This window comes from Schistocerca cancellata, chromosome 8 (genome assembly GCF_023864275.1).
Source record: "Schistocerca cancellata isolate TAMUIC-IGC-003103 chromosome 8, iqSchCanc2.1, whole genome shotgun sequence".
NCBI lineage: Eukaryota > Metazoa > Arthropoda > Insecta > Orthoptera > Acrididae > Schistocerca > Schistocerca cancellata.
In genome coordinates, this window is record NC_064633.1 from 27,178,146 (window position 1) to 27,192,008 (window position 13,863).

General features: G+C 40.7%; 1 protein-coding gene across 3 annotated transcripts in view; it reads left to right on the top strand.

The window, feature by feature from the left end:
* Nucleotides 1–13,863, top strand: part of LOC126094677 (Bloom syndrome protein homolog) — a 207,352-nt gene that overhangs the window by 70,005 nt on the left and 123,484 nt on the right. For all 3 annotated transcript variants that reach the window (XM_049909187.1, XM_049909188.1, XM_049909189.1), the window contains 3 exons: nt 5,738–5,958; nt 8,666–8,887; nt 9,102–9,183. In XM_049909187.1, the coding sequence (XP_049765144.1) occupies nt 5,738–5,958; nt 8,666–8,887; nt 9,102–9,183 (525 nt within the window). The remainder of the gene's footprint in view (nt 1–5,737; nt 5,959–8,665; nt 8,888–9,101; nt 9,184–13,863) is intronic.

A 13,863-nucleotide genomic window follows, 5' to 3' on the forward strand; every position in this document is an offset into this window, starting at 1 on the left:
CTACCATCATTGCTCACGTTTGCCAAATTATTTTTATGAACTTATTTAACCATCTGTTGTATTAAGTTTCCTTTTGTTCTTGGTTTAGTATGTTTGTGTTCTACATTGCATGCTCATGATGTGATAAATACAAACATTCAACTTCTAGGTATGCAATAAACAGCACTCTTCACTTTAAGATAATGACTTTTTATTAGTCAGCACAACAACAAGATACATAAATGACACATGTACTATTATAGTCTTGCTTGTTATTACTATGTAACCTGTGGCCAGCGCGCGCACACACACACACACACACACACACACACACACACACACACACACACACTGATGCTCCGTGGCAGGTAGAAGTGTACTGACTGCTGGAGAGGGTGGTCTCCAAAGTGTTGGTCATTCACAACGTTGTCAGTGGATAAGTGGGGAGTGACCTGCAATCTGAGGTCACTACACCACAGCTACAGCTTCACAAGGAAAAGAAAAGACAATATGTTTTTATTGACTTGAAATATGAATGGGCACTGGATCAAAATGGAACCACACTTTCCTTCCATTACATGTTTCTGATGTTGCTGGACAATAGTGGATTGGCAGATGTTGAGGTGACCGCTGTGTCTGAGAGGATGGTGGCTGTCCGGTTGTTAGATGGGCAGCACTGCTCTGGATGATGTTGCTGTGCTGATGACTGCAGTGTGGTGAATGTTCTGTGTCTGATGGTGGCCTGCATTTCGGCAGTGTCTTCTCTACTTAGTTTGGCTGGCTTACACCAGTCGATGGACGCTACTGTGTCTACCCCTTTAATGCGATGCATGAGTGTCCGATCATTTTGTTCTGTAAGTGCGTATGGGCCTTGGTAGGGCAGTTCCAGTGCACCACCTCAGACGAAAACGTGCTCCATTTTGCCAGGTCTTTGAAAATGAAGGTAGCTTATTTTTGTTGATGTGTTGTTCCAGTCAGTTTCATGACACAGGAGTTTGCCATGCACCAGCTTCGCTAGGGAGGTCTTCAAGTCATCTTTTAATGCACTGTGCAGTCTGACAGCACTACTGGAAGGGTGTCACTCTGTGATATGGTGAAGCCCTTGTCAGATGTATCCCACACAATTGAGGCATTACACGAAAGACATTTGCACATGACGTTTTCAGTAGTTTGTGTTCCCAGTTACCTCAGGCTGCCTAGTGTACCTTCCGATCACCGTGAGACGGTACTGACAGTTATGGGCAGCTGGAAATGGTCTTACAAAGTCCAGGTGGACGTTTGAGAAGTGTGTGTCTGGGATGTAAAAATTTATGGGTGGAGCTCGTACATGCCATGTTATTTTGCATGTCTGACAGGCATTGCAGGTCTGAGTCCATGTACATCAGTCCTTCTGTGTATACAGGGCCACGCAAAACTGCATTACTAGTGTGCTTGTAGCACAAATTCCCAGATGGCTGGGCCCATGTAGAGAATTGAAGACCAGTCATTGTATAAGAGCAGGTACATATAGCTGCTGTTCATCTACTGTCTTGTCATTGTATATCAGCTCCTTAGTGCCTGGCAGAGGCATGCAACACTGCGGAGCCATCTTGCCTGTCAACAGCTCCTTCAACTCTGCATCATCATTTTGTGCCGCTGACAGTTTGACAAAATTCACAGAGCATTAACAGTGAAATTTTTCAAACCGTTTGTTTGCTGAAATTCTGTTGTAAATTTCAAAATAAAATTTAGGTAGTTCATTTCCACAGGGGGTAGTTATTTCGTGGCTGGGAAAACACAAATGTCACTGGCCGATAGTCTGTGTATATAGTGAAGGCATACCTTTCCACCTTTTATCTGAAGTGTCTAACTGCTTCATAGGCTGCTGACAGTTCTTTGTAAAATAGTAGCCAGGAATGATGCTTCTCTGTGATCTTCTTGGAGAAGAAACCCGAAAGTTGCTAGTGTCCTTTTACGTTCTGCTGTAGCACAGCACTGATAGTGCAGGAAGAGAGGTCTGAGATAATTTCTAGTAGAGTGCCAGGGATCAGATGTGCAAGGTGGTTACCTTGCTTGAGGTTCATTTGGCAGCTTCAAATGTTGCTTGCAGTTCATCAGTCCAAGTGACAGGTGTGGAACCATGCCCTTCGGGGCTTGTGACAATGGTATGGAAAGACGCCTGGGCTTCGGCAGCTGGGAGTAAAAAATAATGGTAAAAATTAATCATCCACAGGTAGACACACACTTGGCTCTTTGTCTTCAAGACCAGGTAAGTTGGAAGTGTGGGGATTTGCTCGGCAGGCAGGTACGTACCAATAGCAGAGGCCTGAAATATAAGAAACATCCCTTCTTTAGCATTGTTGACACCTTTAGCTGGATTTGTGAGGATTCTGTAGTCAGCAAATCTTAGGAAAACTAAGCGTGGGTATGTATTTCATGTTCTTCTGATGATGATGATGCCAGCAACACATCATTATTGTAGGCAAAGCAGAAGCCCAGTCCCTGGAAATCTTCGTCAGTAAAGTCCTAAAAAGTTTGTTTTGCATTCTGCAAGCCATACGACATGTTTGATGATTCAAACAGTCAAAAGGGCATAGTTACTGCAGCTTTATGGATATCATCTTTTGCTGTGGTTGTTGGTTGTAGGCTTTCATTAGATCAACATTGAAAAAACGGTGTGCCCTGCCAGTTGGCAAGCAAAATCTCTGAGGTGGCGCACAGAATACCTTGCAACAATTGTCCATGCATTGAGTGTTGTACAGTTGCCACAGGGGCTGCAGCCATCTGGTTTCTTTGGTACTAGTTGAAGGACAGAGGCTCAGTTGCTTTCCAATGGCTGTGCCATGCCTGCTTGGAATGTTCTGTCGAATTCTGCTTTTGTGATGTGCAGTTTGTCGGGGACCAGCCACTGCGCCTTGGGAAAAAGTGATGCGTTGTTGAGTGGCAAGGCAATGAAGACACACTGACGGGCTGCATGACAGTTGGAAATTCATTTAGGTGGTGAGCCAGTGATTTCAGCACAGGTCACGTCTGTGACTGTAAAACTCCAGTCGAATGACCTTCGTAAACCGATGTTCAAATTTAAAGTTACGAGTCCATATGTAACTATGAGCAAACCATTTGCAGCTTCTAAGTTGTAACTTGTGCACAGTTGCCACAAAAGGCACTTTGGAAAAAAAAAACCACACACACACACACACACACACACACACACACACACACACACACAGCTGATCCAGTATCCACAAGAAGCTGCACCTTAATGGGTCTGTCCATTACCACTAAACATTGCAATTGTTGCCTGGTCCAGTACTGCTAGCAGACTTGCCACCAGGCGTGGGTGGCTGCCGTTCGTGTTTCCTGCCCAAGAACACAGCGACCTGAACCTAATGTGCCATGTCACTAAATGATGATGTTAGAAACACTGGTTCCAGTTCGGCGAGGATGAGGAGTGTGCAGTACATCACCCAAGTGACAATGTGCGGTCTCATCATTTGTATACACCAACGGCTGCAGCCTTCTGTGTCAACTTGCCAAGATGCAAGGTGGTGTCATCCAGTCGACGGTGAGCTCAGATACTGTGTCCATGATCTCTGCCAGCTTACTCAAGTTCATCTCTTGTGTTACTGAGAGCAGATTGCGATGGATCTCTAGCAAGCGAGGTTGTAAGAGTGGGTCCGGGATGTCTTGTGAGGCAAGATGCAGAGGTGTTGCAGTAATTATGGTGAGTACCTATCACCAGTTTCCTCCCTGCTCTACAATTGGCTTAAGTGTTGCCTGTCAGAGAGAGAAAACGGCCAAATGAGTTTGCCTTTTAGTAACTCATATTTTCTGGAAGCAAGCAGGTGTGTGATTACAACGCTGGAGCACCTGTCAATAGTGTCACCATATGTGTCTTTGGTCGAGGCTTGTGTTGTCCCAGCAGGGACGAAATAGCTTTCGATTGGTGTGAACCAAAGTGAAGGATAATCCATCCAGAGGGGTGGTGTTTTCAGTGCCACACAGTTCACTTGCAGTTCCAGGACAATTCTCATGAGCTAGCTGCAGTCTAATCGGACTCATCGACCTGATGGCTGCAGGTAGGCACAGGCTGGACTGTACTAGGGGCACAGGCAGTACTGGTGTTGGCTGCCGGTAGGGGCCTGGCAGGGACTGCCATGGTATCCAAACATGCGGTTTCCTGGCCGTGCGGCTGCGGTGACTTTTTTAGCGGTGCCATAGGTGATCCCTCTGCTTCGGGCCATGTTCGAAGCTGCTCCTTGTGTCACTATTGCAGTGTGGTCTTATTCTCCATGTGCTTCCACTGCAGATAGCACAGTAACTGATGCCACTGCTGTTGTATCGGTTGTTGCAGGTGCTGTAAGTTTTGCTGCAATTGTTCCATTTCTGCTCGTTGCTGTTGTAACTGCTGTTTTGACTGTTTCATTATACTCTTAACTGGTGTCACCACTTCGTATGTAATTAATAAACATCCAAACTCTTTTTGTTACATTGATCCTTTATTTATGGCAAATAATCTATTTAAATGTTTGATATTTTAAACCATTTTTAGTGATAATTACAGTAATGTTGTTTGAAAGAGACACAATTGTGTTAGCAACCTATGACACTCATACAATGTAACTGGTTCTAGGAAGCAGAGAAAAACAAATACAGAGTTGTAGAATTTATGTTAAGATAAATGGAATTGGCTGAGACATAACTGGCGGGCTGCAGAATCCAGTACAGCTGACATCAATACTCAAAATATCAATTATGTAAAGTCAAACTTTCAGAACCACATCTTTCTTCCTCAGATGGCAGAAAAAATAGTTAGGTCATTCTAAATAGCAGTAAAAGCGACCTGTGAGGTAGATGAGGGTTATAGTTAATGATTAACTTTAAATAAAAAATATTCAAGATTTAATTGATATGATGTGTGAAATGATTAATTATAATATTAAAAAGGAAATAATTTTCAGATGTTCTGCAAAATATTATTTATTTATTCACACACCAGCTTCTGACACTTTATGGCTTCATCAGTATTTGGTGTTAGATGCCAAAAGCTTATATGTGAGTAAATAAATAATATTTTTCAGAACATCTGAAAATTGTTTCCTTTTGAATATTGTCATGTCCTGTCAAGTTTTAATGGAAAATTCAGTTAATTATTAACAATTTTCATATCTTGTACACATGCTCTATTATAAGTTAGTGAATCCAATGACAAACGTCAAGTGATCTTGTGCTATTATAATTTGGTACCTTTGAGAAGTGAAATGAATGGAAGATGAGGGAAATAAGCTGTCTAATAAATATTGTATTGTGTGACATGGATGTTGTAATGCAATGTGATCATTTTTTTCTTTTTTTAGTTAATGTCTACCTTGTCTTTAGAACTCTAGCTAATATTTATGTTTTTTATTACGGGGCAGCAGCCTAATTAGGCAATTACAGGAAAGGAAACAATGTAATTTTGATGAAGAACTGTCATAGCATTTCCAAATTGCTGCTTAATTGCTGGAGTAGAATGTAATTTTTTAGACCAAACTGAAAAACATAGGTAATTTTTTTGTGCAGATAAAATGTCCCATATGTATTCAGCTTTACTAGAGATCTTAGTTGCTCGGTTTACTGAGGCAAATTAGGTTAAAAAGTACTTGAAACACGTGGAAAATAAATAGGACAACATCTGCAATTTGCATGTGCAAAACAAATTTTGAAATATTTGACACTGAGAATACGTCTTTTAACTGTGGTGTATTTTTTTATTTTTTATTTATTTATTTTTTTACAGTGCCTAAATCAAATCATGCCACAAAATATGCTGATTCCAGTGGAAATATCAATTATAATTCAGCCTTGTACCACAACACACACCCAAATAAATTCACTCCAAAGAAGACAGTTACTTCAAACAAACAAAGCACAGGACAGTTTCACAGTAATTTGAAGAATGATGGCATTACTGGAGAATTTGATGGGGTTGGCTTCCCACACTCAAATGAAATGTTAAAAGTATGTATTTGTTTTCACACTTTTTGTATGACATGGTTGTTTTGTGCCCATCAGAAGTTTACTGACTGCATTTCTTCTTTCTGTCTAGACAGTGTTATGCAAAACTTTCCAAACTAACCGTCTTGAGTGGTCATGGATGTGGGAGAAACATTTGTGTATGTGTGTGTGTGTGTGTGTGTGTGTGTGTGTTGTCTAATTCGGAGAAAGGCCAATTTGGTTGAAAGCTTACTTGTTATCCAGTCATTTTGTTGTGCTGTCTGCGACTCACCGTCTCGGCTATATGCTGGGTAGCAATCTACTTTTTTTATATTATTGCCATTATTCCATCTTGGATTTTCAATTGTATTTTTAGATATCATCTTTATATGTGAATCTTGAAAATAATTAGTTGAAGAAACACCTCCATATTTTGATTACTGTGTATTGATGTGAATATAACTGTAAATACATTGTAATTGATCTTTTATGTTGAGAAAAAGTTTACAACTTATTTTAAGGGTAAAGATCTGGCAATTGGATTGGATTTGAAAAAGTTAAAAATATTATTATTTTTTTCAGTTGTAATAGTGTGGCTGTGTAGAGTTTGTTTTCCTCCAATTATGATACTTTTCAATATCTCCCAAAACTTATGTTTCATCCTAAATTAAAGTTTTTCCAATGACTGTAAATTGTAGAATTTTATGTTGTGCTTGTAGACAAAAATTAATCATCATCATCTTGGACAGTTTCCAGCCACTGGCTGGGTCTGTCAGGAACACAAGCCTCTCCATCGTGTTCTGTCTTTCCACCTTCGTCCAGTTCTCTCCTCTTCTCGTCACACATTCCTTCACTCCCTTCACCCATCTATCTCTTGGTCTTCCTCTGGGCCTCTTCCCCTCCAGTTGCAGATCAAACATCCTCTTTGGAATTCTTCCCTCATCCATTCTCTTCATGTGTCCGTACCACTGCAGTCTTGATTTTTCTATCCTGTCCTGTACTGGTTCCTCCTTTAGTCTTTCCCTCACATACACATTTCGCAATCTGTCTTGTCTTGTTACACCCAACCTGCTCCTCTGGAACTTCATTTCGCTAGCCTGTATTCTACTTTTGTCGCTTTTGTGCATTACCCATGTCTCACTTCCGTATGCCAATATGGGGACAAAGTAGGTTCGGTATATAATTCCCTTGGATTTCTGTGGCACCTCCTTGCTCCAAATAAGCCCCCTAATGCATTTGTAGAACTGCCCTGCTTTTCTGCACCTTTCATTTATTTCCATTGCGTTTCCCCCCTTACTTTCAATCACGCTTCCCAGGTACTTGAAGTTCTCTACCACTTGTAGTTTTTCCCCTCCACAAGTTATATCCACATTTGGCCTATTCGTCTTCCTTGTTGTGACAATTATTTCACTTTTCTTTGCAGAGAAATGCATTCCATATTGTGCTGCCGTTGCCTCCCATGCATCTAACTGCTCTTGCACCTCCTTCTCGCAATTTCCCCATAACATCAGGTCATCGGCAGAAAGCACTGCTTTCATTTTATGATCTCCAATTGCATCTGACACTTGCTGTAGGATTTCATCCATAACAATAATAAACAATAAAGGCGAAAGTGCACTTCCCTGTCGCAGCCCATTTTCCAGCTTGAACCATGCAGTACATTCCCTCCCCACTTTCACACAACTCTCACTTCCCTCATACATTTTTCTGACTTTTCGTGTTATCTCTTCATCTATCCCTTTTGCGTTCAGCACATCCCAGAGCTTGTCCCTACAGATACTGTCATACGCCTTCTCAATATCTAAAAAGGCCATGATTAAGTCCTTCCCGTACTCATAGTGCCTTTCCTGCAGTTGCCTTACCGCAAATATGAGGTCCGTTGTTGATCTTCCCGGTCTGAAACCATACTGCTCCTCTTGCAGTCTACTTTCAATACTGCTTCTTATTCTCTTCTCCAGGATCTTTTCATAGATTTTTCCACAGTGGCATAGCAGGGTGATTCCTCTGTAGTTCTCACATCTCCTTTTATCCCCTTTCTTGAAGATCGGGACTATAATTCCTTTCTTCCAATCCTCAGGAATTCTGTTCTCCTTCCACACCACCCTCAGCACTCTGTATAGCCACTGGGTTCCTACTTCTCCTGCTGCTCGTATCATATCCACTGTTACTTCGTCCCAACCTGGTGCCTTGCCCCCTTTCATCCTCTTTATGGCTTCTTCCACTTCATTCCAAGTTAGATCATCAATTTCCCCACTATTATCATCGTCTGCTGCCTTAGGCTCTCCATCGCTGTTAGTTACCCGCTTGGCGGCATTCAACAGATCTTCAAAGTACTCCTTCCAAATCTTTTTGAGCTCATGCATTTCCTCCACAACTCTTCCATTATTATCCATGATCCTCAGGCACTTCTTTTTCAGTTATGCTATCAGAGCTTCCATCTTCCATTATGTCTCTAGTACCTTAAAATTTTGAATTTGACCCTGCTTAGGAGATTTGGATGATCTGAGCATTGCTGTCAAAAGGCAGAGGTTTGGATTTGTTTTTAAACCACCAAACAGTTTAAATATTTTATTAAGTTTCATTACACTGTGAATGCTGTTATACAGCAAAATTTTTATTTTTACCCTTGAATCATGACAAGCTTTCCTTGTCATTTGTGGATTAGTTAATGTCGCCATCCATGATGAAAACAGTCTACAGAAATTATATTACTTGTATTCATCTTTCACAGGTTTTCCGTCAGACATTCGGTCTGCACAAATTTCGTCCAAACCAGCTGCAAGCAATTAATGCATCTCTGCTGGGTCATGACTGTTTTGTCCTGATGCCAACTGGTGGAGGGAAGTCTCTCTGCTATCAGTTACCAGCACTTATTGATCCAGGAGTCACAATAATTATATCACCTCTTAGATCACTTATTATTGATCAAGTGCAGAAACTTAACTCTCTTGATGTAAGTTGATTGAAAATCTTGATATAAAACTTAAAACATACTTTCATTGTAATACTGTAATATTATTTATCCAAAATATGCATGCAAACAGTATTAAGCTATATATTTACTGTCGAATAAATGTTACCAGTTCAGCTAATATTGAAGTAATTGTTGTTTTAAGAAATTTTAATAGATCTATGTATACTTTTTCTCACTGTTTCTTTTCCCACAGATTCCAGCTGGGCATCTCTCTGGAGATATTAATCCAAATGAAATGAACTCTATATATTTGGAATTATTAAAGAGGGAACCAGGTATGTGAAAAAATATTGAAAAAGAAAATGGATAAAGATAATTACTCAGCAAATTGTTCTCCTGCAGAAGTTGTGGGACTAGCACTGCTTGAAGAAAGGGTAGTGCAGAGACATGGCTGAGCTTCAGCCTGGGGAACTGTTTCCAGAATGAAATTTCACTCTGCGAAGGTGTGTATGTTGACATGAAACTTTCTGGCAGATTAAAACTGTGTCCTAGAAAGTGATTTAAACTAAGGACCGTTGCCTTTCTCAGGAAAGTGCTCTACCAACTGAGTTACTCAAGCATGACTCACGACACGTCTTCACAGCTTTTCTTCCTCCAGCACCTCATCTCTTTTGTGACATTTGGAAAGTAGGAGATGAGGTACTGGTGGAAGTAAAGCTGTGAGGATGGGCTCTTGAGTGGTTCTCGGGTAGCTGCTTGTGAAAGTTAAATGTCCAGGGTTCAAGTCCCAGGTGGCACACAGGTGTGATCTGCCAGGAATTTACATTTAAGTGCACAGTCTGCTGCAGAGTGAAATATTCATTCATTGTAAAACGACTGGTGCTACCACAGTTATATTAAATAGCTCCTGTTTATCATGTATTCATAACTTATATACTTGATTACATTGGTATTTTTCAAGAAAAATACTACAGCTATGCGAACAGAGGTCTGTTCACGGTGCACTGCTATGTGTTGTGCAACTTTCCAATGAACAGTACTACCTGGAATGCTGCTAAGAGAAATCTTCAATCCTTGAATTAAAAAAAATACATAATTCGCAGAACAGCTATCTCAAGAGTTATATTTTAAATTTTCTTTTTAAGTGACAGGAAGTCTCAGTTCCTGCTTTATATTATGTAGGAGCTTGTTGAATATCTTTGCATCCGAATAGATAACTCCACTGTGAATTCTGAACAAGGAGGTGAGCTCTTCTTGAAAATTATGAGTTAAACCTGATTTATATTGTCAGCTGCAATAATAATAATAATAATAATAATAATAAAGGAATAAATGTATTGGGGTGACCATGTTGTTGTTGTTGTCATCTTCAGTCCTGAGACTGGTTTGATGCAGCTCTCCATGCTACTCTATCCTGTGCAAGCTTCTTCATCTCCCAGTATCTACTGCAACCTACATCCTTCTGAATCTGCTTAGTGTATTCGTCTCTTGGTCTCCCTCTACGATTTTTACCCTCCACACTGCCCTCCAATGCTAAATTAGTGATCCCTTGATGCCTCAAAACATGTCCTACCAACCGATCCCTTCTTCTAGTCAAGTTGTGCCACAAACTTCTCTTCTCCCCAATCCTATTCAATACCTCCTCATTAGTTACGTGATCTACCCACCTTATCTTCAGCATTCTTCTGTAGCACCATATTTCGAAAGCTTCTATTCTCTTCTTGTCCAAACTAGTTATCGTCCATGTTTCACTTCCATACATGGCTACACTCCATACAAATACTTTCAGAAACGACTTCCTGACACTTAAATCTATACTCGATGTTAACAAATTCCTCTTCTTGAGAAATGCTTTCCTTGCCATTGCCAGTCTACATTTTATATCCTCTCTACTTCGACCATCATCGGTTATTTTACTCCCTACATAGCAAAACTCCTTTACTACTTTAAGTGTCTCATTTCCTAATCTAATTCCCTCAGCATCACCCGACTTAATTTGACTACATTCCATTATCCTCGTTTTGCTTTTGTTGATGTTCATCTTATATCCTCCTTTCAAGACACTGTCCATTCCGTTCAACTGCTCTTCCAAGTCCTTTGCTGTCTCTGACAGAATTACAATGTCATCGGCGAACCTCAAAGTTTTTACTTCTTCTCCATGAATTTTAATACCTACTCCGAATTTTTCTTTTGTTTCCTTTACTGCTTGCTCAATATACAGATTGAATAACATCGGGGAGAGGCTACAACCCTGTCTTACTCCTTTCCCAACCACTGCTTCCCTTTCATGCCCCTCGACTCTTATAACTGCCATCTGGTTTCTGTACAAACTGTAAATAGCCTTTCGCTCCCTGTATTTTACCCCTGCCACCTTCAGAATTTGAAAGAGAGTATTCCAGTTAACATTGTCAAAAGCTTTCTCTAAGTCTACAAATGCTAGAAATGTAGGTTTGCCTTTTCTTAATCTTTCTTCTAAGATAAGTCGTAAGGTCAGTATTGCCTCACGTGTTCCAACATTTCTACGGAATCCAAACTGATCTTCCCCGAGGTCGGCTTCTACCAGTTTTTCCATTCATCTGTAAAGAATTCGCGTTAGTATTTTGCAGCTGTGACTTATTAAACTGATAGTTCGGTAATTTTCACATCTGTCAACACCTGCTTTCTTTGGGATTGGAATTATTATATTCTTCTTGTAGTCTGAGGGTATTTCGCCTGTCTCATACATTGTTCTCACCAGATGGTAGAGTTTTGTCATGACTGGCTCTCCCGAGGCCATCAGTAGTTCAAATGGAATGTTGTCTACTCCCGGGGCCTTGTTTCGACTCATGTCTTTCAGTGCTCTGTCAAACTCTTCACGCAGTATCTTATCTCCCATTTCGTCTTCATCTACATTCTCTTCCATTTCCATAATATTGTCCTCAAGTACATCGCCCTTGTATAAACCCTCTATATACTCCTTCCACCTTTCTGCCTTCCCTTCTTTGCTATGAACTGGGTTGCCATCTGAGCTCTTGATATTCATACAAGTGGTTCTCTTCTCTCCAAAGGTCTCTTTAATTTTCCTGTGGCAGTATCTATCTTACCCCTAGTGAGATAAGCCTCTATATCCTTACATTTGTCCTCTAGCCATCCCTGCTTAGCCATTTTGCACTTCCTGTCGATATTATTTTTGAGACGTTTGTATTCCTTTTTGCCTGCTTCATTTATTGCGTTTTTATATTTTCTCCTTTCATCAATTAAATTCAATATTTCTTCTGTTACCCATGGATTTCTATTAGCCCTCGTCTTTTTACCTACTTGATCCTCTGCTGCCTTCACTACTTCATCCCTCAGAGCTACCCATTCTTCTTCTACTGTATTTCTTTCCCCCATTCCTGTCAATTGTTCCTTTATGCTCTCCCTGAAACTCTGTACAACCTCTGGTTCTTTCAGTTTATCCAGGTCCCATCTCCTTAAATACCCACCTTTTTGCAGTTTCTTCAGTTTCAATCTGCAGTTCATAACCAATAGATTGTGGTCAGAATCCACATCTGCCCCAAGAAATGTCTTACAATTTAAAACCTGGTTCCTAAATCTCTGTCTTACCATTATATAATCTGTCTGATACCTTTTAGTATCTCCAGGATTCTTCCAGGTATATAACCTTCTTTTATGATTCTTGAATCAAGTGTTGGCTATGATTAAGTTATGCTCTGTGCAAAATTCTACAAGGCGGCTTCCTCTTTCATTCTTTGCCCCCAATCCATATTCACCTACTATGTTTCCTTCTCTCCCTTTTCCTACACTCGAATTCCAGTCACCCATGACTATTAAATTTTCGTCTCCCTTCACTACCTGAATAATTTCTTTTATGTCGTCATACATTTCATCTATTTCTTCATCATCTGCAGAGGTAGTTGGCATATAAACTTGTACTACTGTAGTAGGCATGGGCTTTGTGTCTATCTTGGCCACAATAATGCGTTCACTATGCTGTTTGTAGTAGCTAACCCGCACTCCTATTTTTTTATTCATTATTAAACCTACTCCTGCATTACCCCTATTTGATTTTGTATTTATAACCCTGTAATCACCTGACCAAAAGTCTTGTTCCTCCTGCCACCGAACTTCACTAATTCCCACTATATCTAACTTTAACCTATCCATTTCCCTTTTTAAATTTTCTAACCTACCTGCCCGATTAAGGGATCTGACATTCCACGCTCCGATCTGTAGAACGCCAGTTTTCTTTCTCCTGATAACGACGTCCTCCTGAGTAGTCCCCGCCCGGAGATCCGAATGGGGGACTATTTTACCTCCGGTATATTTTACCCAAGAGGACGCCATCATCATTTAATCATACAGTAGAGCTGCATGTCCTCGGGAAAAATTATGGCTGTAGTTTCCCCTTGCTTTCAGCCGTTCGCAGTACCAGCACAGCAAGGCCGTTTTGGTTAATGTTACAAGGCCAGATCAGTCAATCATCCAGACTGTTGCCCCTGCAACTACTGAAAAGGCTGCTGCCCCTCTTCAGGAACCACATGTTTGTCTGGCCTCTCAACAGATACTCCTCCGTTGTGGTTGCACCTACGGTACGGCCATCTGTATCGCTGAGGCACGCAAGCCTCCCCACCAACGGCAAGGTCCATGGTTCATTGGGGGGGGGGGGGGGGGGGTGACCATAATAAGTCTAAAACCTTTAGAGGGGCATCTGCAAATTGTGCAGTTATCTACTTCACTCAATATCCTCACTCCTCATTGCTCACTTCACCTGAGTACGAGTACTTTACTTGTGTTAGGCGCATTGCCTCATAAGGTACTTGTACAAGATAATAGAGTGTGAAGATACGCCAATTAAGTCAGCTCCCTTGTATTTAGACCAACACTATAAGAGATACTTTTAAGAGCAAAATATGCTGTGCTGATCTTCTTGATACATCGTCTCTGTGGTTCACTGTTAATTTGTACTATTTATTTATTTTCAATGTATTTATTGTCAGTTGTTGTTGCAGTTATCATTGTCATTGTCTTCTGCT